General features: G+C 41.9%; 1 protein-coding gene across 13 annotated transcripts in view; it reads right to left on the bottom strand.

Annotated features, from left to right (window-relative positions):
- Positions 1-3,129: 3,129 nt before the first annotated feature.
- LOC110333405 (protocadherin alpha-4) overlaps positions 3,130-25,104 on the bottom strand; it is a 229,917-nt gene continuing 207,942 nt past the window's right edge. For 7 of the 13 annotated variants that reach the window (XM_029546759.1, XM_029546757.1, XM_029546758.1 and 4 more), the window contains exon 4: positions 3,635-5,852. In XM_029546759.1, coding sequence (XP_029402619.1) covers positions 5,542-5,852 — 311 coding nt within the window. In that variant the 3' untranslated portion in view covers positions 3,635-5,541. Of the gene's footprint in view, positions 5,853-25,104 lie in introns of all 13 variants that reach the window. The other 6 variants (XM_029546761.1, XM_029546762.1, XM_029546760.1 and 3 more) reach the window with 3 other exon arrangements.

Below are 25,104 nucleotides of genomic sequence, written 5' to 3'. Positions count from 1 at the left end.
AATTCTATTTTTTCACATTCTCCTATCTTCATTTAACTTTCTCCATTGTTTAATCCCTCATTCCTTTATGCAGGCTAGACTCTATTATGGAAGTAAATCTTCTACTGCTTCTTAAAGGAGCTTAAAGGGCAAACATAAGCCTGGAGATTGTTTAGGGTAAAAGATTCTCAGGGTTTCAGATTTCAGCAGGCCTGAAGTGATCTCCATGGACCAGTCTCGGGAGAAACTGGAAACCAACAAGCATTTTATTTCAGTCCTATAACAACAGAGTTGTCGTGTACCACTGTTGAGTGCATACCAAAGGGAGATTAGCACCACCTTCATTTACTATAGTGCACTTCTTAGTAATAACAGGTGTGTTTGCATACATAAGTGTGCATGCGCACACACTTATTCCTGAGTAAAAGGGGTATCTTAATTGCAAGCTGCATTATGTCAGGCTCGTCAGCAGCCAAGCTAATCAGAGGGAATAATGTGATTATTTCTCCATGAAGAGGAAACCTGTGCAACTGTAATTAAATAGGGCTAGGAGTGACCATCTTGTCATTTCCTAAAGACGCCTCTGCTTTCCAGCCCTGATGTTTTTCCGTTTGTCTGTTTTATTTACTTGCCTAGTATATTTTTAGTTTAAATGGATTAGAAATCTAGATTTAACACAAGAGTTATATTTATGTTTGGTCAGTTACACTTGTACTTTAGGGCAGTTGTAAACTTTAAAAAAAAAAATCACTATTATGAAACACCAAGACTCAGAATCTTATCGAACAACCAGCAGCCAAAGCTCTAGAGATTCGCTGGAGAATATCATTCTCAGAATGAGATTAATTGTGATTCTTTATTTTTCTTTTGAGACAGTGTCTCTGTATGTAACTCTGTCTGGTCTGAAACTCACTCTGTAGACCAGGCTGGCCTCCAACTCCTGTAGAGATGCCTGCTTCTGTCTCCCAAGTGCTTAGATTGGAGGCATGTGCCACCACTGCCTGGCTGAGAACAGCGGTCTGAATGGATAAATTCATCACTTTATGTAGGAGTCCCTTACCAAGTAGCCTTAAGGAAACTCACCTTGACTTGTCTTTTATTGCCTGTCTGAGTCTAGGCCAGTCTAAGGTTTCTCTGGCTATGCTTTTAACCCATCTCCCCACAAGAGTCACCACAGGCCTCACCTTTCTTACCCTGTGTACTTAGACTCAAAGAGTTTGATCCATTTGAACGTGAAGGTGACTTCAAGCCCAGGGTGTTTACCATCACTGATCATGAAGGTGATGCAGCTACAAACATTTAACTACTTACTTGAAGAAATCAAATTCATTTCATGTGTGATGTTAATAAGAAAGGTGCCGTGGGACTTCTTTTCCTCCAAGATGAAAGATACATGAATAAACTCTTTAAATTTGTGTTTACTATTGTATGTGTGTGTGTGTGCACATGTGCCACAGATTGCATGTGGACGTCGGAGGATAACTCTTGAGAGTCAATTTTCTCTTTCCTTCTTGGATTCCAGGGACTGAACTCAGATCGCAAGTGGCTCACTGAACCTGCTGAGTCACCGCACACTGATTGCTGTGTTTTTAATGCCAACTCTCTGTGGATTTGTTTTACTGTCTCTAGTTTGATTTTGATGAATGGGATAACACTCCCTTTAAGAAAGAGAGGGAAGGGAAAGGATTGTTGATACTAATGACTATCACTTACACAATGTGGCAGAAGTTGTGCCTAAACCTTTTGAAGATGTCTTGATAAAAGACTTCCCCACAGATACAAGCGCTCATGGCTTTGGGAGTGAGTAGGACTGGATCTGGAAAACTGAGAGCAGCATCTTGCTAGGCCCCTGGCGAGCTACAGAGAGATGTCATGCTATTTACATTCATAGTCCTGACATCCTAGTCAGCTGCTGCCATCCTTGTGGAAAACATAGAGGGGTTATTAACAGTACCACCCTTCCACTTTAAAATCGAGTGAAACAAGTTACACAGTCACCCTCTCTCTCTCAAACTTCCCCACTCTTGTTACTATTAACATTTTGAACTAGAAAGCTTGTTTCTTGGGGGGGGGGGCTCTCCTGTGAACCATGGGGTGTTGAGCAGTGCCTTTCATCTCTACTCAATGAAAGTCACAGCATTCTCATTTCCAATTAAGGAAGACAAAAATATCTCCTGACATAAACTGATGCCCCCTCTCCTCCCACCTTGGAGGAAAGGAAGACTATTCTATACTGAGAACTATTGAATCTAAAGCCAATGCTCATCAAAATTTAAGCTTCAAAAGGATAATCTATCTACTTGTTAACGGAAAATGTAGTAGCATGGAATGAACCTATCCAGGGGGGTGGCGGTTAAGTACTCTGTCATCAACAAAAGTACATTTGTAGGGGTGGTGTGGGTGTGGGGTGGGGGTGTAGTGTGTGTGTGTGGGGGGAGTGTATGTGGAGGTGTGTGTATGTATGGTGTGTGTAGTGTGTGTGGTATGTTGTAGGTATGTGTGTGTGAGTGTATGTGTGGAAGGATATATGTGGGGGTGTATGTGTAGTGTGTGTGCGCATGTGTGTGTGTAATATGTGTGAAGTATGTGTGTGTGGTGTGTATATGTGTGTGAAGTGTGTGTATAATTTGTTATAGGTGTGTGTGAGTATATGTGTGTAAGATATATATATATATATATGTGGTGTGTGTGTGTGTGTGTGTGTGTGTGTGTGTGTGTGTGTGTGTGGTATGTATGTGTTGTATTGTGGGGGTGTGTGGGTGGGGTGTGTGTGAGTGTATGTGAAGTGTGTGGTGGTGTGGTGTGGTGTGGGCATGTGTGTTGGAGTGTGTGTCTGTGGTGTATCTGTGTTTGTGTGATTACTTGGCTTCCTAATTGTAGAGAGGGCTAAATAAGTAGTTAAACAAGATGGCTGAGGAAGGGGTCTCTAGTGATAAAAACCGATTTACTGCAGTTCTTGTCAGATTGATATAGCAAAGCAGGAAGTGACCATCACTCCCGTGGCTGTAACGTGTGACTCTTAATCCCACCCTTGTTTGCCTCCATGATAAAGAAGATCCAGGGAACAGCCAGACTCTTGAACAGTAACAGGTCATGATCATCAGTGTCCCGTGTTCTCCTACTCTTATACTTAGAAATGACCACCATTGCTTTCACACCACCATTTCCATTTATTAGCAAGAACAGAGGAAATACCAATAGCACCAATTAAAAATGAATCCACATGACGTGTTTTATCCTTACAGCTGTAATAACTAATAACTAACATGAATTGGAAAGCACTTTGTAAGTTTAAAAAGTGCCGTACATATACATTATCGTTATCATCATTAATAAATTATAGCCCGATTCTCCTAGTTCAAAAGGCACGTAAGGTCAGTTACATGGGCTTCAGTGGGGCAAAATGATCACAACCTACAATGTAGCAATGGTTCACATGTGCTGTCAACGAGTTTTACCCCATGCAATCCTGCAGAGCTGAAGTTACACACCCTTCAAAATATGGGAGAATGAAGCTAAAAGTAGACAAGACAGGTTTTTTTTTTTTAGATTTTATGCCTTTTAAAACAGACTCCTACCTCTTTTATATGCTTTTAAATAGATAATATAATTAATCAAACATCTAAGTTGTGCACAATAAACTTAAAATGTCTTATTTATGGTAACAGTAAATTTTATTACTTTCTACAAGCTGATATTCCGGATAGCATTTCAAAGCAGTCTGCAAATTCAAAGAGGTCAGATTGGTACAATTTTGTGCTTGCATACCCTCAGGGACTTTCTTCAGTATTTATTTCAGAATTCTTACTAGAAAAAAAAAACCCAGCTTTATCCATTTTCCCTTGCCAGCAGGAGTTTTGGCAAGAGACAGCCCTTGGCTGACCATAAATAAAATTCCTTGAATCACCAGCATCTTGATTTAAGAAAGAAATTTTACTGTGTCTTTCATACACAAAAGCTGATTAACAATGGTTTTTAAAAAAACACTATTCCACTTTTTCACAGGTGTACAAAAGGAAATATAATGAGCTTACATTCAACAATAAAGCTTAAAGTTCACTCTAGGTAATAGTTGCATTAACATTCACATACACAAGCACAGAATAAGTATATCTCAGGAGTCTTATAATAGCATACAGCATACATATGGGAGATTGATTCAGGTAACATCATAGGTGTTAGTAAGGTTAGCAATTCATAGTGTTCTAGAAAAGGAAAGCTAAACAAGGCGAAGGTGTAGGCTAGCACACCAAGACAACCACAGAACCAGAGGAATGAAAAGTCTGCTCACTGTATGCATGAGAAAACAAGATTTTTCTTCAGTTTCTGGGTCTTGATATAGTGGGTTAGAGAAGGTTGTGTAATCAAAGTGCACATCATTTTTCTTAGAAAAGAGAGAAAGATCCTTCTATTTAGTAATTAATACATGCAAGAGGCAGCCCCAGAGTGACCTGAAAGAGTAAAGCTGTGATTGGCAGGTGGCCGGGATAATACAGATGTTCCAGGCAATTCTCTTAAAGCACTTCTGTAGCAGCAACGATCATTTCAAATGGCTGTAGACTGGATTCTCTTTTGAGGGAAGGTTGGGGGGATTGTATTCATCATTTCTTTAAAGATTTATACCTATAGACTTTCTCTTTTCTTTTTAATAAATCTATCAAACAACAAACAGCATAAAGTGAGGTCTTGGGTTTTTCTTTTGCTTTTGCATATGTGTTGTTGGAAAAGGATGCGTCCTTTTCATAAACGTTGTGTGCAAAAGAATTTTTAATAGCGTGAGCACAAGGACATGTACAGGAAACACATCAGATCTGCTTCTGTTGCCCTGACCGACCCTCTTGTTAAATGCTTGAACTGCTGGCTTGTGTGTATAATGCAGGTTTTGAATACAGTGATATTACAGTGATATTATAGCCAGCACACTCCTAAAGCTTTGTCGGTGGGGATGGTTTTGTCTGCTAGAGGATGACCATCATATGTCTAGTTGAGAGATTGAGAAAGTCTGGTCCTTTTAAGTTTCACATTTTCCCCCTCCAGATGAAAGACTCTTAGTGTTTATGTGCCTTTGAGTCCCAGCCCTCTTTGTGTTAACTAGTCTAATCTGGACCATCCCAGCCAATACCAGGCTCTCCAAGACTCTTGGTAGCCACACATACCCAGTGTCCACAAACACCCAACTGCTCAACCTGAATACCTTTCAGCCTGCCCTGCAAATGTCATCAAGACAGGATGCTTGAAGCACAGGGCAGAGAGTCCAACTCTCACTGGCGGGGCTGGGAAGCTTCTCCTTTGCGGCGGGGGAGAAAGGAAACCTGGGTCTGCTTTTTAGGTTCTGAAAACAAGCCAGAGTGGAGAGAGAGAGAGTTAACACCAGACTTAGGAAAGCTTTTAAAGACAAAACCTGTAAAATGCGATCAAGACAGGCACAGGGAACTTTCTGCAGATTTCTGAGGTCTCTAAGAGGGCTCATGTCATAGGAGAAAGGAACGGGGAGTTGCTACATGGGAGAGATTTGCCATTATTACAAAAACTGGCTAAGTGGCTTGTTTCCATTTGGTGGCCTCACTGGTCACTGTTGTCCGTCGTGCTGTTCCCTTTCTCTTTTTTCTCCTGGGTCTTGTTACCCTTCTTCTTTTTCTTCTTTTTCTTGGTCTCCTCCTTTTTGCCGAAGGTTATAAAATCGCTTTTGTCAATTTGGTTGTTAGCAGGCTCCTGCCGGATGGAGATGATTGCAGGAGATCCTGGGATAATGAATTTGTCTGGCAACTCACCGGGACCGGACTGTTTGGGGTTGCCTGGTCCGTATTTAAAGGTCCAGCTGTTGCTGTTGACACCAGCGCCCACCGGAGGGGACACCTCTCCTGCCTCAGGTTCTGAAAGACAAAGCATCAAAAGTCAACAACAGTGAAAGTAAGCCCTCCCTTATCCATACACAAGGGGGAGAAATTGCCAGGTCAACAGGGCAGATTTTCTTACCACAGGGCCTACACATCTAGTTTTCTAATAACACAGTTTTAACTCTTTGGGAAGAGTGTCCTGAATAACATAGCCATAGAAACTTGCATGGGAACAAGACGGGAAATATCCAAGCTTAAAGCAGAAAATGCTACTTTCAGTGTATTGATTGATCAGGTACAAATTTATTTTTACTCTTTTTTGTTTGTTTGTTTGTTTGTTTGTTTTAGTTTTTTGTTGTTGTTGTTCTTTTGGTCTTTGGGTTTGTTGTTTTTTTTTTTCTAGACAGAGTTTCTGTGTGTAGTCATGACTGTCCTAGAACTGGATCTGTAGACCAGGCTGACCTTGAATTCACAGCTCCACCTACCTCCTGGGTGCTAGGATTAAACGTGTGTGCCTCCACCACCTTGCTTATTTTCCCTCTTAATTCTGCCTAAACTATAAATGGACCGTTTGAATTAACTGTCTGCCTTAATTCTATGGATAAAACAGAGATAAAATGAGAAGACATCGGGTATAGAGATTACTTCAAAGTAGAAGAGGATGAAATCCTGCTGTACACTGAATCTATTTGTTTGGATAAAGTATTCCAATTTCATTCCCAAGGCAAGATTTCTTCCTCAGAGTGGTCACAGTCTATACACCAAGGCACATGCAAAACACTATGGGACTACAGAGGAGAAAATTGTTAATTGGGGGGGGGGGGATTATATAGGATTGTAGATGTAAAGTGCTGTTTGCTTTGAGCTTGCAGATGATGACTGTGGAGTCATAGAAGGCGCCATAAGTGTCAGAGTGACTTAGAAAAGAAGCCAAAACTGGGAAGGGAGAGGGATGGAAAGGTGAGTCAAGGAGCCTGGAAAGGTGACTCAAGGAGCCATGACACAGGAACCTTTTGACATCATGAGAGGGTTTAGGCACCTGGCTCTGCTTTTTGGGGAGACTCACAGAAAGTTCAGTTAAATGACTTGTTTCTGTTCCTCTGCATCTCAGGGTTGTTCACACCTGGAATTTCCTTGCCTTATTTCCAACCATTTCCTTGGCATCCCTGAGTGCTACTGTTCTGAACATTGTCCACACCAAGTTTGCTATACTATTTCCTAAACCAATAGTCACCTTTCATTCCTATCCTATCAAACCTCTCAGAAACGCTTGTCACTTCCTTCTTGAAACAATGTCTCATGAGTTCTTTGTCACATAGGAGAGTAATATACCCATGGGATCTTAGCATTGGTCTGGACTTCTGTGACACGACAGATTAAAATGAAAGAGACAGACAGACAGACAGACAGACAGACAGACAGACAGACAGACACAGAGACAGAGAGAGACCAGCTTGATAGTGCATGTATTCTATATAGATATAGAAACACCAAAGGACTAGATAGTTCCCCAATAGATGGCTCTAAATCGAATATCATAGGTTTCAATAAAGAGCAGTAAATTTTTAGATAAGTGACAAGACAAAAGAATGAACTGTTTATTCCTCAAGGACAGCAACTTAAATGACAGATGGCAAGTTAGTACACATTGTTACTATAGATTCAAGTCTAGGCTGAATCCAAGGTTAGCTGTTTTCTGGTGATTACATTTAGTTCTCCCTGCTGTGTTTACAAGCATTTTTTGTTTGTTTTTGCAAATCTATGTTTTGTTTTTAGAAAAGCATAAGAGGAGTCAGAGAGATTTTCTTCCTCTTCCAGATTTTGTTTTCTTTTTTTGATTTTTCAAGACAGGGTTTCTCTGTGTAGCCCTGGCTGTCCTGAAACTCACTCTGTAGACCAGGCTGGTCTCGAACTCAGAAATCCACCTGCCTCTGCCTCCCAACTGCTATGATTAAAGGTGTGCGCCACCACTGCCCGGCTTCCTCTTCCATATTTTGCAGATGTGTCCTTGGGTCAGCACAGAACATTCTCCTGACCTTCCTTCTTTTAAACCAGCTTCCTCTGCATGGTCCTCTTCACCTATGCCATTTGATGGATTTGGCCTGTGACTCTCATCTCTATTTTATCTCTATACTCTCTTTTTAGGGTCTCAGTCCTGTTTGGGGCATAAATGACCATCTGAATATAATAATAGAGTCAAGCATAATAGCACATGCAGACAGATGGAAAAGTTCAAAGACAGCCTGGACAATGTAACAAGTTCAAGGACAGCCTTAAACTATCTCAAATAAATATAAATGTATAAATATATATTAATGAGATACAGATTTTTACTTAAAGTTCCTATCCCTCTGTGCTTCCATCTCCGATATCCAGATACCTCTTTGATGTCTCTACTTACAAATTTGAAGAAATTGCAAATTGAAAAAAAAAATCTAAAATCAAGCTTTTGATTCCTCCCTTCTGTTCCTGTCTAAATCTTTCCGGTCTCAGCATACAAGATCTCACTGACCCTGCTGTTCAAGCCAGGATGTGCAAAGCTATATTTTCCTTTATTGTCCACTCTATTTACAATGCATTGCCAAGACTTATTACTGATGCCTTCTAAGAACGTCCGACTCCCCCATGTCCCTTCTTTTTGGGATATAATAATCTCCTATATAAACCAAAGCAATAGCTTCCTCCACCCCAACCCCAACCCCGCTTTCCTGCTTCCTCTTGGTCTCTTTAATCTCCCACATTGTAGCCAAATTATCCTTATTCTTTAAAGTCCTCCAGTTTTAAAAATGGAAGTAAAATTCTTTAAAATAGAACTCAGATGAGATCACTTTTCCACTTAAAATTATTCAGAAACTGTCTACGGCCTCAACAGGGGGAAAGAAGGCTCTTTTAATATAGTTTATAAGAACCGTGAATAACCTGTAATATGGTGTCTTTATTCTCCATCCACAGGGTTGTTTTGCCTCAAGATCTTGAAAACGTTAGGTAGATTCTGAAGGTGTGAGGTTTGCACTAAGCCTTGGGAAAATAAGATGTTTTTCAGTGCAAAGCTTCTCCAAGATTCTTCTCCAAGACTCAAGATGCATCATAAAATATAACAGTGACTTTGGAAGAGAAACCAGAGCTATCTCAAGTGATCTCCTTCTCATTCTTTAAAAATTCCATTTAAAAATATTTTCTGTATATGCATGTTTTGCCTGCATGTCTATCTGTGTATCATGCATGTGTGTGGGACCGGAAGGAGCCAAAAGAGGTTGTCAAATCCTCTGGAACTGGAATTAGAGATGGATATGAGTGTGCTAACTGCTGGGAACTGAATACTGAATCTCTCAGCTGCCGCTCTTAACCACTGATCCATCTCTCTAGCCCTTCCCTCCACTCTTAATCATGAACTCCACCATTCCAGTATGTGATTAAATGTTGTGGGGAGCCACAGCCCCTGGGGCCGCACCCCAACATGGCGCCTACAGGAAGAGAGTTCTTATAATAAACAANTCCTTATTTGGCTGCTGCTGTTATCCCTGCTGATCATTGGCTGAGCTCGCTCACCTGGCAAAGCTACCTTGCCTGGTGTGATTGGTTGGCGTGAATGCATATATATTGGGCTTTTCCCGGGGTTCGTGGGAGATGAAGAGGGAGATGAAGAGGGAGATGAAGATTGAAGCTTGCTGAATAAACTGCTGTTAGAAGAACTGGTGGTTTCGAGAACAGACGAGACAAAATATCTCTTCAGAGATGTATTCTATAACTATTCTGGCCAAGCAGTACCCCCTTCACCCGGTAAAATCTACTTCTGCAAGGTTTACAGAGGCAAGATATATAGACATAGATATGTTCACCAATATAACCAGTGCCATATATATATATATATATATATATATATATATATATATATATATATGAATGACAGTGCTTGGAACTAGGAGAGCTAGATAAAGTGTGAGTTAAGAGCAAGCAGGGAAGAGGGGGACAGGAAGCTTCCTTCTTTCCTAAACTCCTTTCCTCATAGCATGATTCCCTTGGTAGAGTTAATGCTACAGCATTCCAGGGATAGGGCAAGAGATACCCCAGCTCTGAGGCTAAAACTAATTTCTTTCCTATAAAATAATCCAATCTTCAGCTTAGCTCAGCCAGAATCTACCTGATCAATTTTCAGACACAGGCTCTGACTCTGAAAGAAACGTTCCCCCTAGAGAGAAGGGGGTTGGGACGTCTCCATTTTTGTTTGAAACCCAAGGCATTTAACTTGCTAAGCAAGTGGTCTGCGACTGAGACACACCACCTGTCTCAATCTATCTTATCTATCTATCTATCTATCTATCTATCTATCTATCTATCTATTTTAGTTGAAGACAAGGCCTTGCTAAACTGGGCCTCAAACTATTGTAGCCTAGGTTGTCCTTGAGTCTACATTCCTTTCTGAGTTTCCATTATAGCTGGGATTACTGGCCGGTGTCACTATCTCTTTAAAAATAAAAATTAAAAAAAATGCAACTGGGGATTAAACCTAGGACCTTATACACACTACATAAACAGTCTGCCACTGGGCTATATATAGTCTCAGCCCAGAGAAATGTTTTAAAACTGTTTAAAAGTCACTGATTTGGTGTCCATTACTAGGTTTCAGTACCACTGGAGTTAGTTGCCCTTACAAAATCCCAGAACAGAACATTTTCTGCCCATAGCCAGGACTCTACATAGAGATCCAGAGCTCAGGGACAGCTTCATTCTGTGGCAGCAAAGGGCACTAGTGGCCTTGTGCACTGGCCAAGGGAAGCTTTGCAGGCAGCCCGCCCGCCAGGAGCTAATTGACCTCTTTTATATTTCAGGAAGCCTTTGCTGGCTGTCTTGGTTTCTAACTGACTCAGCCTAAAATCTGAAGAGGCAGCCAGAGAGCTATTCAGGTACACTGTCCACATGTTCAGCTTCTGTGGAGCAGGCAGAGGTGCGGGTTCTCCAGTAGTCCCCAGGCACAGTGCTGCATAACCTATTCTGGTTTCCTCTTGTAAGGCGAACACCTCCGAGGGCATCAGCAGCATCTGCATTGAGACTCACTGAAGCAAAAGCTCAGCTCAAGGATCTGATGAGACAGCCATTCCCGGCCTCCTACTCAGATTTCTTTTTGAGCAAGGGAACTGTAGAGCCCTGGCTAGCTCTGCCTGCTAAATGCTGTACCTTTTAGGAAGGTCCAAGCATGTGATTCCTCTTGAACATGATAAGAGGAGACACAACAAACTCTACCTGCAAGCCAGTCCAAGCAAATGGTCCACCAGGGAAATCTCTCTTCTTTTAAAGATACCTCCTTTCCTCCTTAGAGTTCCCACAAGGCCCCTCCCATTCCTCCCAGGGACCAAGACACAGTCAATCAAGATCCAAAGAGCAGGGCAGGGCGTGGTGGTGGCACACTCCTTTAATCCTAGCACTTGGAAGGCAGAGGCAGGCCGATTTCTGAGTTAGAGGCCAGCCTGATCTAATCTACAGAGTGAGTTTCAGGACAGCCAAGACTACACAGAGAAACCCTGTCTCAGAAAAAAAAAAACTCCAGTACACCCACCGCCCCCCAAATCCAAATAGGTGAACTTCTAAGATCCTAGAAAGAGGTTAGAAGAAATATCAAGCCCATTGGAGTTTGGATCCTTAGGAAGAGCCATTCCATATATTCAGATGACAACTCAAGATTTAGAAGTTTTAGTAAAATAGAATCACAATTATGAAAAAAAAAGTTTGGCTTTCTTTCTTCTTTCTCTCTTTCTTTCTTTCTCTTTCTTTCTCTCTCTCTCTCTCTCTCTCTCTCTCTCTCTCTCTCTTTCTTTCTTTCTTTCTTTCTTTCTTTTCTGGTCCTGGCCAGTTTCTTAACAACGTAAAAATTAGAACAGCATGCATTTTTCTAAAGTACGAATCTTCCCTTTTTATTTTAAAAACTGCTTTCCGGAAGTAGCTAGCTGGCAACTTCGTGTAATCCTATAATCCACTTGGGCACTGTCCAGGGGTCTTTGGGCAAAATTCCTCTCTCTCTCCTCTTTCATGCTAAGTCTGGCTGCATGGGTTCATGGCATTCTTCAGGGACTAAGAATGACTGGGGACTCAAAAGCCAGGGGAGGGTCTTTAGATGTTGCGGTCCACGCCAACCCTGTAAATGGTTCGCCAAAGCCCCATGCTGAACTGCAAGAAATAAAAGGGGGGAGAGCAATGATGACTAAAAGAAATCGGTATTGCTAACATGTGTACCTGTTTTGTAGATGAAGGGCCCAAGGACCAATTTGGACACATGATTACTAACCGGTGTGGCCTGGCACTAGAATCTATGTAGATTGCAGAGGCACATTCCGAACTGTGTATCAAGGTGATTTGATAATGTAAAATATAATACATGTACAGGTGTTGTTATAGCTATCAGTTTTTGTTTCCATCTTGGAGAGGCAGAAAGGCAGAGAGGCAGAGAGAGAGGCAGAGAGGCAGAGAGGCAGAGAGGCAGAGAGAGAGGCAGAGAGGCAGAGAGGCAGAGAGGCAGAGAGGCAGAGAGGCAGAGAGGCAGAGAGGCAGAGAGGCAGAGAGGCAGGCAGGGGCCTCTGAGCAAGAATCTGCTGAAAGAAACGGAGGTGGGGGAGGGGGTGCGAATGTGAGGGTGAGGAGTCAGGAAAATCACAGCTCAGCCTCCAGGTTTCAGGCCCTCCCTGTCTCCCCATTCATCCCTTTGTTACCATCTCTGGGATTCAGTGCCGAGGTTAATAAAGAGCTTCCAGAAAACCCATCATTGTGATTAAAGCCGAGGACTATCTTGCCAGACAGCACTTTGGAGCCTGCCTACCGCCCACTCTGATCTGTCAGTGCACCCAGCAAAGGCTATTAAATGATTACAGGCGCTTCCGGCCCAGCCAGCCAGCCAGCCAGCTCCCCCGGACTGTTCCTGCTTGGGGGTGGGCTGCTGCTGCCGCTGATCCCACTGCTGAGGGAAGAGTCTAGTTACCAAAGGCTCGTCTGGGGTTTGCATGTGAATATCCAGAGGCTCTCCGTGCTCAGTGCCACTCGCCTCTCCTTCTCCCTAGCTGCTTCTGCCACCCGCGCCACAGACACAGTCACTGCATTCTTTATGGCGGCCCTGATTTCCTTTGTGTCTTCTAGTTTTGTGCAATGGGCTCTTGTTCCAGTTCTGTTTTCAGTATTTAGCGTGAGTTTAGAATTGTATACATGCTCGTGCTTGACTAAAGGGAAAAACAAAACAAAACAAAACAAAAAAAATCTACACTCATACTGCTGGAAAAAACAAAAACAAACTAACAAAAAAAAAAAAAAAAAAAAAAAAAAAAAAACGGGCTATAGATGGGAAACATCCACTCCTCCTTACTTCCCATCTTTACTTGGGTTTGTGGACTGAGTGGAGAAGCACTGCCCCTCAGCTGCTGATCAACAGCACAAACCTATATCATGTTCGCAAAACTATCTGAGGCCTGTCCTAGATCAGAAAGACAAAAGAAAGACTACAACCACCTGGGGAACCAACCAATCCTTCATTTCCCTGCAGCTTCTTGGTTCTTAAAGTGGACACAGAAAAAAATCCCCATTAAAAACAAATGCCAGCATATATTTCCCGAGCTCTACAAAACTTAAAACTTTGTTACCAGGATACGATAAATTACGATGTTCCAGATATCTTTTATTATCTTTAGTCCTCGGTTTTCATTTGTAAAGTGGGTAATAATAGCAGTTGTTACGAAATTAAATGTAATTCTTTTTAAAGAGCAGCAGCCCGGCACAAAGTGAAAACCCCATTAATTCTTACTTGCTAGTAAGATAAAGAAAGGGAAGATTCACTCTTTTATTAAAGGATTATTGAACTCTTACCATGAGTGAGGCAGTTTATTTGTGCATTTTGCATATGTGTATTTATTTGACTAATTTTTAGTTATTATAATTAATTAAATTTATTTAAATATGGATTTAAAATAATGCTTTATTTTTTTCAGATAAACATCTGAAGGCTTAAACTACAGCAAGTTGATTTGCTCTGAATCACACAGGGATTTGGTAATGAAGCTGAAAAGTCATTCTCTCGATGGCCCTTGGCTCAGTAGGACAATGGCTTCTGCTTTGAACAGACACACCTTGGGAAGCCTGGCAGTGCGCTGTGTGTGTGTCTGCAGGCGTGCATGTGTGCATGCGTGTGCGTGTGTGAGTGTGTAGGGGTGGAGCTGCTCTAGATTCACAAGGCTAGCTTTTTGATCGCTGACTGGAAATCAGACTGGGCAAGTGAAAGGGTGATCACCAGGGGTCATCAGAAATGACACTCCTGGTGTTTCACTCTCTTTGGGTGGGATGAGCTGATCTGGAAAAAGATTCTATGACTGTTTGGTGCCTCAGGCCACAGCTGGGCTAATTTTCAGTAATCTTGGAGCGGAAGAGAGAAATACAGTTGGCATATTTTTAAAGCCACAGCTCTCGCTTTGTGCCCAAAATAACTCTGCCATTTCTAGGTTAGGGGTATAAAGGCATCACGTGCTCCAAATCCTGATTCAAACATTGGAATGGCTGGTCTCATACCTTTCCACTTTCCTAGCTTAAAAAAAAAAAAAAATCAAGTCAAATTTCTTCCAGTGTCTTCCACAACCCAGCCAGGGCTCAAGCTGCCTGTTGTCTCTGTTTTATTTCCTGGCTGCTTAGGTTCTCTAGGATCTAGAAAAAGGAATTTCCCTTTATAGCATTTCTTCTCAAAAAATTATTCCACACTCCTCCATGGCAGCTGACTATGACACCCTGAGGGATAATGCTTAGTATTCAGATTCTTCAGGATGGGTCACAGATATGAATAAGGAACTCATCCTCACTCCTCACATGCTGTAAAACCTTGAGCAGCCAGTCTCTTGGCTCTCTCAGTGCCTACCATTTTCATGTGCAAAACAAAGATGACAATATCCACCTAATGGGATTGTGAGCATTAAAAGAGACATGGCTCATAAATTACAGAGAATAATGCCTGGCACAAGGAGACACTGCAATAAAGAATAATTATCATTAGTTCGCATACTGCTGTTATCTTACTTCTGTGGGCAGGACCTCCAAGAAATCTCTTTTCCGGGACCCTCATCCCAGAGGGTCAGACCTTCCCAGGTGTCACTGAGGGTCACCTTTCCAGTTTAGAAGTGGCTGGGAGGGAGACAATGATTTTTCAGGGCCTCTGGGAGTGATTGCCTAGTTAAGACTTGGTAGAAAGCACTCTAGATTAGGTATCAGTGGCCCTGGGATGCTGGACAGTAGTGACACATGCCTTTAATCCAGCACTTGGGAGGCAGAGGAAGTCAGATCTCTGTTAGTTCCAGGCCAGATTGGTCTAAAGAACAGGTCCTAGGACAGCCAAAGCCTTGGGTTCAAACATCAGCGCCACTAATCTTTCTTCTCATTTCTTCAATACTATTTCTATAACATTGCTTTGATGGTTTCCATCTGTAAAACAGATAAAATACCCTCTTCTCCAGAGCTTTATTACTTATGTCACTAAATATTTGTTTACAACAAAGTGGTCATTATAGCAGGCAATAAGAATGTGGATTAGAGTTGGGAAAGTGAATACAGACAGGTGTCCTATTCTTGAAGTGTTACCATACAGTGAGAGAAATAGGTATGTATATGAGTTTTATGGTAGAGTAACTGGCACAAACATAGTGCTTGCCTTCCTAGAGGAAGTGAAATAGTTTGTCATTTGCAAGTAATTTCTCTCCTCTCTCTGTTCCAGGAATTTAAATGTATCTTAATGACAGCATTACTGTAAAGTTGTAATTTTCATACCCTGTGACCTCACAATTCTACTTCTAGAAATACATCATACATGGATATTAGTGAAAATGTATACATATGTATAAGAATACACATATTGCATTGTTTACAAATTAAGATACTAAAGAAGGAAATAGGGCAAAAATAAATTGAATTATAGGCCTAGAACTTAGTACTATCTGCCTTATTAAAGAACAAAGTAGATCAGGGGATGGAGAGATGGCTCAGTGATTAAGAGCACTGGCTACTATTCCAAAGAACCAGGGTTCACTAGCCAGCAACCACATGGTAGCTCACACATGCCACGTGGCAGTTCATAACTGTCTGTGTAATTCCATTCTAGAAGACCTGACACCCTCAGACAGACATACCAGTGGGCAGAACATTCATGTACATAAAATAAAAAATAAGCAGGTGTGTTTGTACTGACTTATGTACTTGTTAAACACACAAACATATAAAAATAAATTGTAAAAAAAACCACACATGAGTTGTACACTACTATGCATAGCAAATCCCACTTTGATTTATGAAAATTATAGAACTAAATAAATGTTTTAAAGGTTTGATAGGGTGAAGTCTAATGTAAACTACAGACTGTGGGTGGTAAGGATTAATCAGTCTAGTTTTATCCTACTCTCTGGAGCAGAGCACCTACCCACAGTGAGGGATGATCGTTCATGTGAGAGGGAGCACCATCCTTCCTACTCTACTTTGCTGTGAACTGCTCTAAAACATAAAGCTTGTTAGCTGAGGCTGGTGCTCGCACACCTGTCTTCCCTGCACTCAGGAGGCAAAAGACAGCAGGATTAAGGTTTAAAGTCCACCCTGGGCTACACAGCAAGTAGTCCTAGGTTCGTTAACCTCGTTACATAAAGAGATCCTGTATTAAGTAAGTAAATAAAATGTATGAGAATATCCTGAGTGAGGAAACTCAGTCCCTAAAGGACATGCTGAGTGTGTCCTCACTTGTAAGTAGATATTAGCCATAAACTACAGGATACCCATGCTACACTCCACAGACCCAAAGAAGCTAAACAAGAAGGAAGGCCCAAGTGAGGATGCTTGTATTTCACTTAGAAGGGAGAATAAAATGGTCATAAGAAGCAGATAGAGAGAGGGAATTCATTATAGAGGGTATAGGGAAGGGACTGGGGGATTCAGGATCAGGTACGGGGAAGGACTGGAGAGATGGGCCAATGGCCATGAGAATTAATAGAAATCTGCAAATGAAGGGGTGGAGAGGTGGTGGCCACCTCCAGTAGAAGACCTGTGATAAGTGAGGCTCCCAAGGATCAATGGGAATGACCTTAGCTGTGACTCACAGCAGTGGAGATATGGAAACTGAAGAGGCCACCTCCTGTAGCAAGGCAGGAACCCCAGTGGAGCTATCTGGAAACAAACCCACCCACAAAACTTTTGACCCCAAAGTTATCCTGTCTACAAGAAATGCAGGCTCTGGGGATGAGCAGAGACTGAAGGGATGGCCAACCAATAATGGGCCCAATTTGAGACCCATCCCATGGGCAAGTACCAATCCCTGACACTCTTAATGATACTCTGTTATGCTTGCAGACAGGAGTCTAGCATGGCTGTCCTCTGAGAGGCTCCACCCAGCAGCTGATTTAGATGCTGATACTCATAGCCAAAGAGTAGGTGAATCATGAAGACTCTTATGGAAGAATAGGGAGAAGGACTGTGGGCCCCAAGAGGATAGGAAATCCATAGGAAGACCATCAGAGTCAACTAACCTGGACCCTTGGGGCTTTTCAAGTCTGAACCACCAATGAAAGAGCATACACAGGCTGGACCTAGGCCTCCCCACACATATGTAGCAGATATGCAGCTTGGTCTTCATGTGGCTCTCAAACAACTGGAGCAGGGGCTGTCTCAAAAGCTGGTCCCTCTCCATGGGGTATGTTCTAGTTGGGCTACCTTGACTGGCCTCAGTGGGAGAGGATATGCCTGCGGAGACTTATGTACTAGGGAAAGGGGGATACCCAGGGCAGTCCCACCTGCTCAGAGGAAAAGGGATGGGGAAAGGGGAGGGGTGACTAGGAGGGGGGAATGAGAAGGATGTAAAATGAATACACAAAAACAAGCATACACACATACACACACACAGACCCCAAAACTGGGGCATGTTATAAGGGACTTCTGAAGTTTTATCTTAATTATTTCTCTAAATATAAACTATCTAAATATTAAGAAGACTTGTTAAAATAAAATATTACATATTTACAAAAAGAAAAAAATAAAAACTATTTGGAGGGTGTGCACAAAGTTGCTAACATTGGCTGTTTCACTGAAGGAGAGTAGTTGAGAGAAAGGCATTTTTATGCAAACATCTCCATATAGTTCAGTATACATCAACAATATAATTATATTTTATCTTTAAAATTTTTTATGAGCATCCTGGGAGATGAGAGAATGAGGCATTGCTCATTGTTTTAGTTCAGTGGAAATTTTAATTTTCAAAATTCTTGTTTCTTTCATAGCAAGGACCTATTTCATACCTCGGAGTGCCTCATGAAAATGGGGACGGGGTCGTTAAGAAGTTAAGAGCCTCAAGGAGGACTTTAGTGTAGATATGAGAGAGAGTAGAGCCAGAGTAACCTGGCAGAGTCCAGAACTGAGAGGAGAGAGAAGGGGAGAGTGAGAAGAAAACCAAGAGAAAAAGAGGCCAAGGGCGGGTCAAGAAAGCTCAAGGCCTAAATGGCATGGTTATGTAGGAATCAGAAGCTGGGGGAGGGGAGGCGAAATCCCTGGGCTGGAGAGGTTTGGGGATGAGTTGAGAAGCCGCTGGGTGGAGCCGCAGATGAGCCTAGAAGCCAGGCACACGTTTTGGTATGCTAACAGGCAACGCAGTTAGCTATTTCTCCCAGGTTTCTTTGGGATCTAACAGTGATGTCTTTCTAAGTGTGGAGGTCTGTGAAACCAGCCTAGCCTGTCTGGCCCTAGAGCCCAGGGCTGGCTAGGATCCTCCTCCAACCCAGTGACAGTCTATTCCTTAAATGTTGCCGCTCCCCGCCCAATCCCACAGTGTGTGAGGGCTCAATCATCCCCCCTCCCACCAGTAAAGCATCCCGTGCCTTTTGTTGCTCTTTGAAACTTTCCCTCTCTCCCCTCCCCCTCACACTGCAATCCGTGCTTCTCAGAAGCTGGCAGCTATCCCAGGCTCCGGGTTGCTGTGTCACTTCTCAGCCTCAAGCAACCATTTCTAGACAAGTAGTGATATCTCTGCATCGAGGACATAAAATGGAGACTCTGTCAGAACACCACAGTGACAAGCTGACAGGAGCATGGAAGACCTTCACCACTATCACCACCTTGACCTCCACACTTCAATCACAGCCATTTAATCTGGTAAAAATATTTCAAAGCCTACTTACTATGTGTCAGGCACGTAGTACTTTAAACTACAGTTTAAATATGAAATGAAAATAATTGCTGGTAGCATTTAATTTTTTTAATTTTTTTGTTTTGGTTTGGTTTTGGTTTGTTTGTTTGTTTGTTTGTTTGTTTTGGTGATTGACACAAAACCACCCAGAGCAGTGTTCATGTATTGTCTAGTTTCCCTTGTTTTACATATTATTGCACAATTTGGTGACACAAAAGAGACTTTGGCACTGTGAGGTTTACTAAATGGTGGTAATATGAAGTCAGCTGTAAACAGGTCCCCCCAAATCGTCTGAGAGCACTCTCAGTCCAGTCCTAAGTGTGACTGTGGGAGAAAGGAGGTGGAGGTGACGCTCATTTTCGTCTCCTTTACCTCCCTATCTGTAGACATCTAAAGTTCCCAAACTTGGTTTGAGGGAGGAAAATGGCTTTTCTTGTTAGCTTAGTAACTCATAAAAGCATTTTCTAAAAACAAACTCGGTGGGGGGGGGGGTGGAGCTCCACGGCCAGATAATTAAACTACCAGTCTTGTTTTGTCATTTTTTTTGTTTGTTTTGTGGTTTGTTGTTTTCATCAGAGTATTGAAGGCCCTACACAACCTGGCTTAGTTTGCTTTTCTGTTCTGATTTCCTTTCCTCTTTCCTACTCTGTCCACCATGGGCGGTAGTCACCAAGATTATTTCCTTCCCTTTATCCTTTTTTTCATGTATTGTTTCCTTTGCCTGATACTCTCTTCCTCTCTCATACTTTCCACTCTGCTATTTCATCATATTAAATGCCAAGTAACACCAGACACGGTCTCTAGATTCTCAATTCTGTCGTCTTCTAGGCTCCAGACAGCCATCACTCATGGCTTTAGAGACAAGATTTGTGTCTTGCAAAAATAATTTGGGGGAATCCTCTCAGAAAAGGTGGACCAGCTCAACTGACTTACATAAAGTTTGTACTGAGTACAACGGAGTCAGACATTCTGGACTGCCCCACCCCGACCCCACCCCCAATCGGCCCTGCCCATGCATGACCCGGCTGTTTTTATCATATGACATTGTCATACTTCTATATCTTTACACATTTCTGTTCTCCAATGTATTGTGACTATTATTATTTATTGTTACACTCATAATTATTAAATATTACACATTTAATATTTTAATCACATCAGCTGGATTAGAACCTGGTCTTATATGAGAGCTTAATAAATGGTGGGTGATACTCGAGAAGGGTCCTACCAAACTCAGTATTGAAACCAAGCCTCTGGCAAGAATTCCATGTCTTCATCTGTGCCAGGGCAGTGGAGGATAGAAAGAGAGAACAGGAGTAAATGAGAATTTTAAGAAGAAAACTTGATGCCAGTGACCAGCTATGGAATTTATAGCAACCTGTCTGGGCTTTGGTTGGTGTAAGTATCTTCCTAGTGCCTTTCAAGCAGCCACTTAGAGGCTATTATGCCGGAGGCAAGGTTGTGACCCTGAGTGAGAAAGATCACAGAAGCTAATGTCCACCTCTAAATCCCTGGATTCAAAGGTAACACACCAAAAGAGCCATCCTCCCCAAAGAAATTTCCCAGAGGTAATTATGGGGAATCAACTTATTCTTGGTCTAACACAAAGAAATTGAAGTGACAAGAACCACCGACTGAATAGTCCCACGACAGCAGACCTCAGCAACAGCACTGGACTGACATCTCAGTGCCACTCAGAACACACGGGGATGCTGCGCCTGAGGAGGCTCTGTAAGGGCTCCAAGGCCTTATCACTGTCAGCGCAGGGAGGAGTCACCTGATCTCAGAGAGGCTTTGCAAGTGCCTTGCCTATTACATCTTAGAAGAAACTGGTGTTGACTTAGGTTCTTATACAAGGTACACCTAAGAAACAAACAAACCCCAGGATACATGTGAACCCAGAGAGTTAGTTCCCAATTACCCGACTCCTGTCTTTAACATAGGAAACCGCCTTGAGGAAAACATGGAAAGTTAAGGAACACTGGATAATGCACTTTCCATCCTCAAGATCCCAGTGTGCACACACATGGAATCAAGTTCTTAATTCTTCCCTTATTCTTCAAGTAAGTCCCTATTGCACATTTCCTTCCTCCTAGACACCGGTGCTAGAGGCAGACAAGACAGGCCACGTGCAGTGTTCCCTGGCATCACTTCATGGATAGTGACTTTTTTTAGCAGCTACTACAGCCCCATGATTAATCTTTCAGAAGAGCTTTTGGGTGATTCAGAGCACATCTTCTCCCAACCCTTAGAACGAGGTTCTTAAGCCAGGTGCAGTCAGTCAGCCTTAGGCTTCCACATGGCAATGTGGTGGGAACTATTCCTTTTGTGTCCAGAGAGGAGAGAATGCTTACCAGATGGGTTCTTCTAATCCTGTGGGTAATGAAAGAACTAGGAAGAAAGAGACCTCTAACTCTACTCCTTTGTTTACTGTTCCTAGGAAATAACTGTTTATTCTATTGGGGGAAGGGAGTAGGGAAAGTCTGATTTTAAATAGACTGTGCCAAGTATCTGCAGCCACTGTATTCACAATATACCTTACCTAAATTCTCTTCCTTTATTCTCCCCTTGGACTTGTAATGGGTAATCAATCAGCCAGGACAGCTCTCCCTTCCCACCAAGGGAACTGGATACCTATTTCTTTTTCATCCCTTTCATTTTGGAACTTGGAAACACTGATAGTATTCTACAGATTATTTTTGCCAATAACAACAATACTAACTTTGATCATTCAGCACCTTGCATTTGTTATGTTTTTTACATTTTATACATTTATGCATGTACTATTGTATTGTATAATGTAGGGAGGTAGTGCATGCTCCGGGTGAACATGTGGAAGTAAAAGAACAACTCTATGGAGTTGGTTCTTTCCTTCCACTTCCATGTGGGTTCCAGGAATCCAATTCAGGCTGCCAGGCTTGCAAGGTAGGCATGTCGCCTGCTGAGTCATCACACCAGCCTTGTATCTGCTCTTAATTCACTAAGATTTGGAGAGAAAAGACAATTAAATACTCCCAACTAGAGGTAGGGCAATTAGTAGCTCTCAAAAAGGATTTAAAGTCATGTTCCTAATGTGTATCTTAATTTACTTTCACCTTTATTAAACTATCTATATACATACACATGCATGCACATGCATGCACATGCTCACACACAGCCACCTCTACTTGGACACCAAAGATCCTGTCATAAGTAAAATGATGTGCCCTTTCTCAAAAAGGACCTGTAAATGTGTTATATTGCATGATAAATGTGATCTTAATCCTATATGATTAAAGATCTTGAGATAGATTGTACTGGATTAGCTAGGGGAGCTCAGTACATTTACAACATCCATAGAAATGAAAGAGAGAGACTGATTTGCAGATGCTATGTTGCTGGCTTTGAAGCTGAAACAAGGACCCAAATGTTTAGAAATACAGGCAGCCTATAAAAGCTGCAAAGTGTAAAAACATGGGTCCTTTTATTCTTTTAATGACTTTTGAGACAGGATCATGCTATACTACCCACCCTGGCCTGCAAATCCACATCTTCCTGCCTAAGCCTCCTAATTGTTAGAATTGCAGTGTTGAAATAACACTCTGTACCTCCCTGCCCAGCTTTTGGGACTCCTTCTAGATAGCCTCTTAAAAAAAAAAAAAAAGAAAGGTAACCCTTCCAAGTCCATTATTTTAGCCAGAAAGGCCTACTTAGGGCTTCTGGTCTTCAAAACTATCTGGAAATCAAGCTATATTGTTTTAAACTACCTATTTTGTGTTAAATTGGTTGTGATCTTTGGATACAGAGGTATAATTTGTACCCTAAGGCAGAATGATGCTGTTACAAACAACTAAAAATACAAAGTGGCTTTGGAATTAGGCATTGGGTAGAATCTGGAAGAATTTTGAGAGACAGGATAGAAAGGGCTTCAACTACTTTAAAGAGACTGTTAATATAAATGGGTACCAATGAATCTGCTAGAGAAGACCCATAAGACCCATAACGATATAGGAAACATGATAACGTAATCATTTCCTAGAGAATCCCTAAACTCTTGTGAATATACTATTCATGCAGATATATACATTGAAAGTGCCTGGTGTGGGGCTTAGATGGAAATATGAAACATGTTATTGTCATTTGAAGGAAAGTAGGTCCTTGCTTTAGTGCCTTGAATACACATGATTTAGCCCCATTTGGGACTTCGAGATGCTTTGAGATATCTTAAGCCACAAAATTTATGTGAACTTGTGATAGAAGTAACATTAAACCAGTACAGGCCACTGTAGCTGGCCGAGAGCTCAGAAGAGAAACCCTTCACCTGCCACACGGGACATGAGAGGAACACGGTAAATAAATAGGGTTTGGCAGCAGGAAGATGTGGGCTGAACTGCCTTCTTGGCGCTGTATTTGTTAAAGAATTCAATAATTTTTTTCTTAAGCATTCATTGATGTGTGTAAGCCTTTTACTTGACACTGAAAATACAAAAGTCAGCAAAACCCTTTGATCAGCTGCATGATGTAAGGAAATCACTTACTTCTCCTAAGCCTCCACTTCCTTCTTTAAAACATGGGAATGATAATGACCTTCTCTCTTAAAGTTGTGTAAGGGTGGCACACACCTTTAATCCCAGCACTCAGGAGGCAGAGGCAGGCGGATTTCTGAGTTCGAGGCCAGCCTGGTCTACAAAGTGAGTTCCCCGAACAGCCAGGGCTACACAGAGAAACCCTGTCTCGAAAAACCAAAAAAAAAGGTGTGTAAGGACTGGAAATACATTGCACAGAGACATTAGTTCGATCCCTAGACCCATGCTTTTAAAAAAAAGTCAAACACGGTGTTGCACTGAGGAGGCAGAGGCAGATTGAACCTTAGAGCTTGCTGGCTAGTGAGCAAGCTTTATTTGCTTGTCCATACATAAAACTGGAAAGCACCTGACAAATGACGCCTGAGGCTGTCCTCTGAGTTTCCCCCTACACACACACACACACACATGCACACACACACGAACACACGAACACAGTTATTTAATTATGGAATACCTGTGGGATGCTTTTCACACAGTCTTTAATAAATAGTAGATATTGCTGTTAAAATCTTCCTCTTGTTCTAAAAGACTGTTTCTATAGTACAAAAGACAATGGTTCAAGAGTTAAAGACTTTAAGAGCTGACCAACAAAGACCTTCCTATTAGTACATTCACTGGGAAAATCTCCCTAGGGCTGTTTTTTTTTTTTTTTTTTTTTTTTTTTTTTGTGTGGTATAGTATTGAGTTTTGTTGTTGCTTGTTTAATTTTGTTTTCCTAGTAAGAGAACTGAGGATACAGCTCAGTTAGCAGAGCACTTGAGAAGGCAGAAGGCAGGGGATAACCTTCCTAGTAGACTTTGGCAAAAAGGGGGTAGGGAATTGTGTTCTATGGCTTATCAGCAAACTCACAGACTCAAATGTATCTTCCTCATTGTGTACATATCCAGTGATCTTCTTTCCCCAAAGGCTATGCAGGTTGGTGAGCATCTATTCTAAATTGCTCACACGTTCAGAGGCTTTAGGGCATTCATCTGACTCCAGGTAAGTATGAGAACAGAAATGGAACACAGAGGCTCTTAAGCAACACAGTCTATACTGTAGAGTTAGAACAAAAGCAAAAAAGGAAAACAGAAGACCTAGGGAATATCACTTCATTACTTAGTTTTGGCCCAGCAAGGCATGCGAGCTCTGGCATGAGTTGGACATAAACTCAATATGCTGAAATTTCTTGAATCACCAACACTGACCTTGCCTGTTTAGACTGCTTTGTCTACAAAGCAACCCTCACTCATTTTTCATTTTGAAGTCTTTATCTTAAAACATGTGATGACACCTGTGATCCAGAGACTGGGGGTTTGAAATACAGCAGGTAAGAGGTATGACTCTAGTAATAACAAAATTCTCATTGTCTCTTTTCTCTTGTGGACCCAAATCTGGCCATCCAAAGCCATTTATTCATACCTCAAATTTCAGTGGTTACACCTCTTAGGTATATCTTTTACAAAGTTCTCAATTTAAACAGGAACTCAAACATCCCTTTTCCTGGATTTTCTTTGGTAATATCACCTCTAGTACCAACCCCTCCCATCCTTTACCTAGTCCTCTCCTTAGAAGG

The sequence above is a fragment of the Mus pahari genome, chromosome 15 (genome assembly GCF_900095145.1).
Source record: "Mus pahari chromosome 15, PAHARI_EIJ_v1.1, whole genome shotgun sequence".
Taxonomy (NCBI): Eukaryota; Metazoa; Chordata; class Mammalia; order Rodentia; family Muridae; genus Mus; species Mus pahari.
The sequence above is the reverse complement of the archived record's forward strand: the minus strand, read 5'-3'. Positions and strand labels throughout refer to the sequence as shown.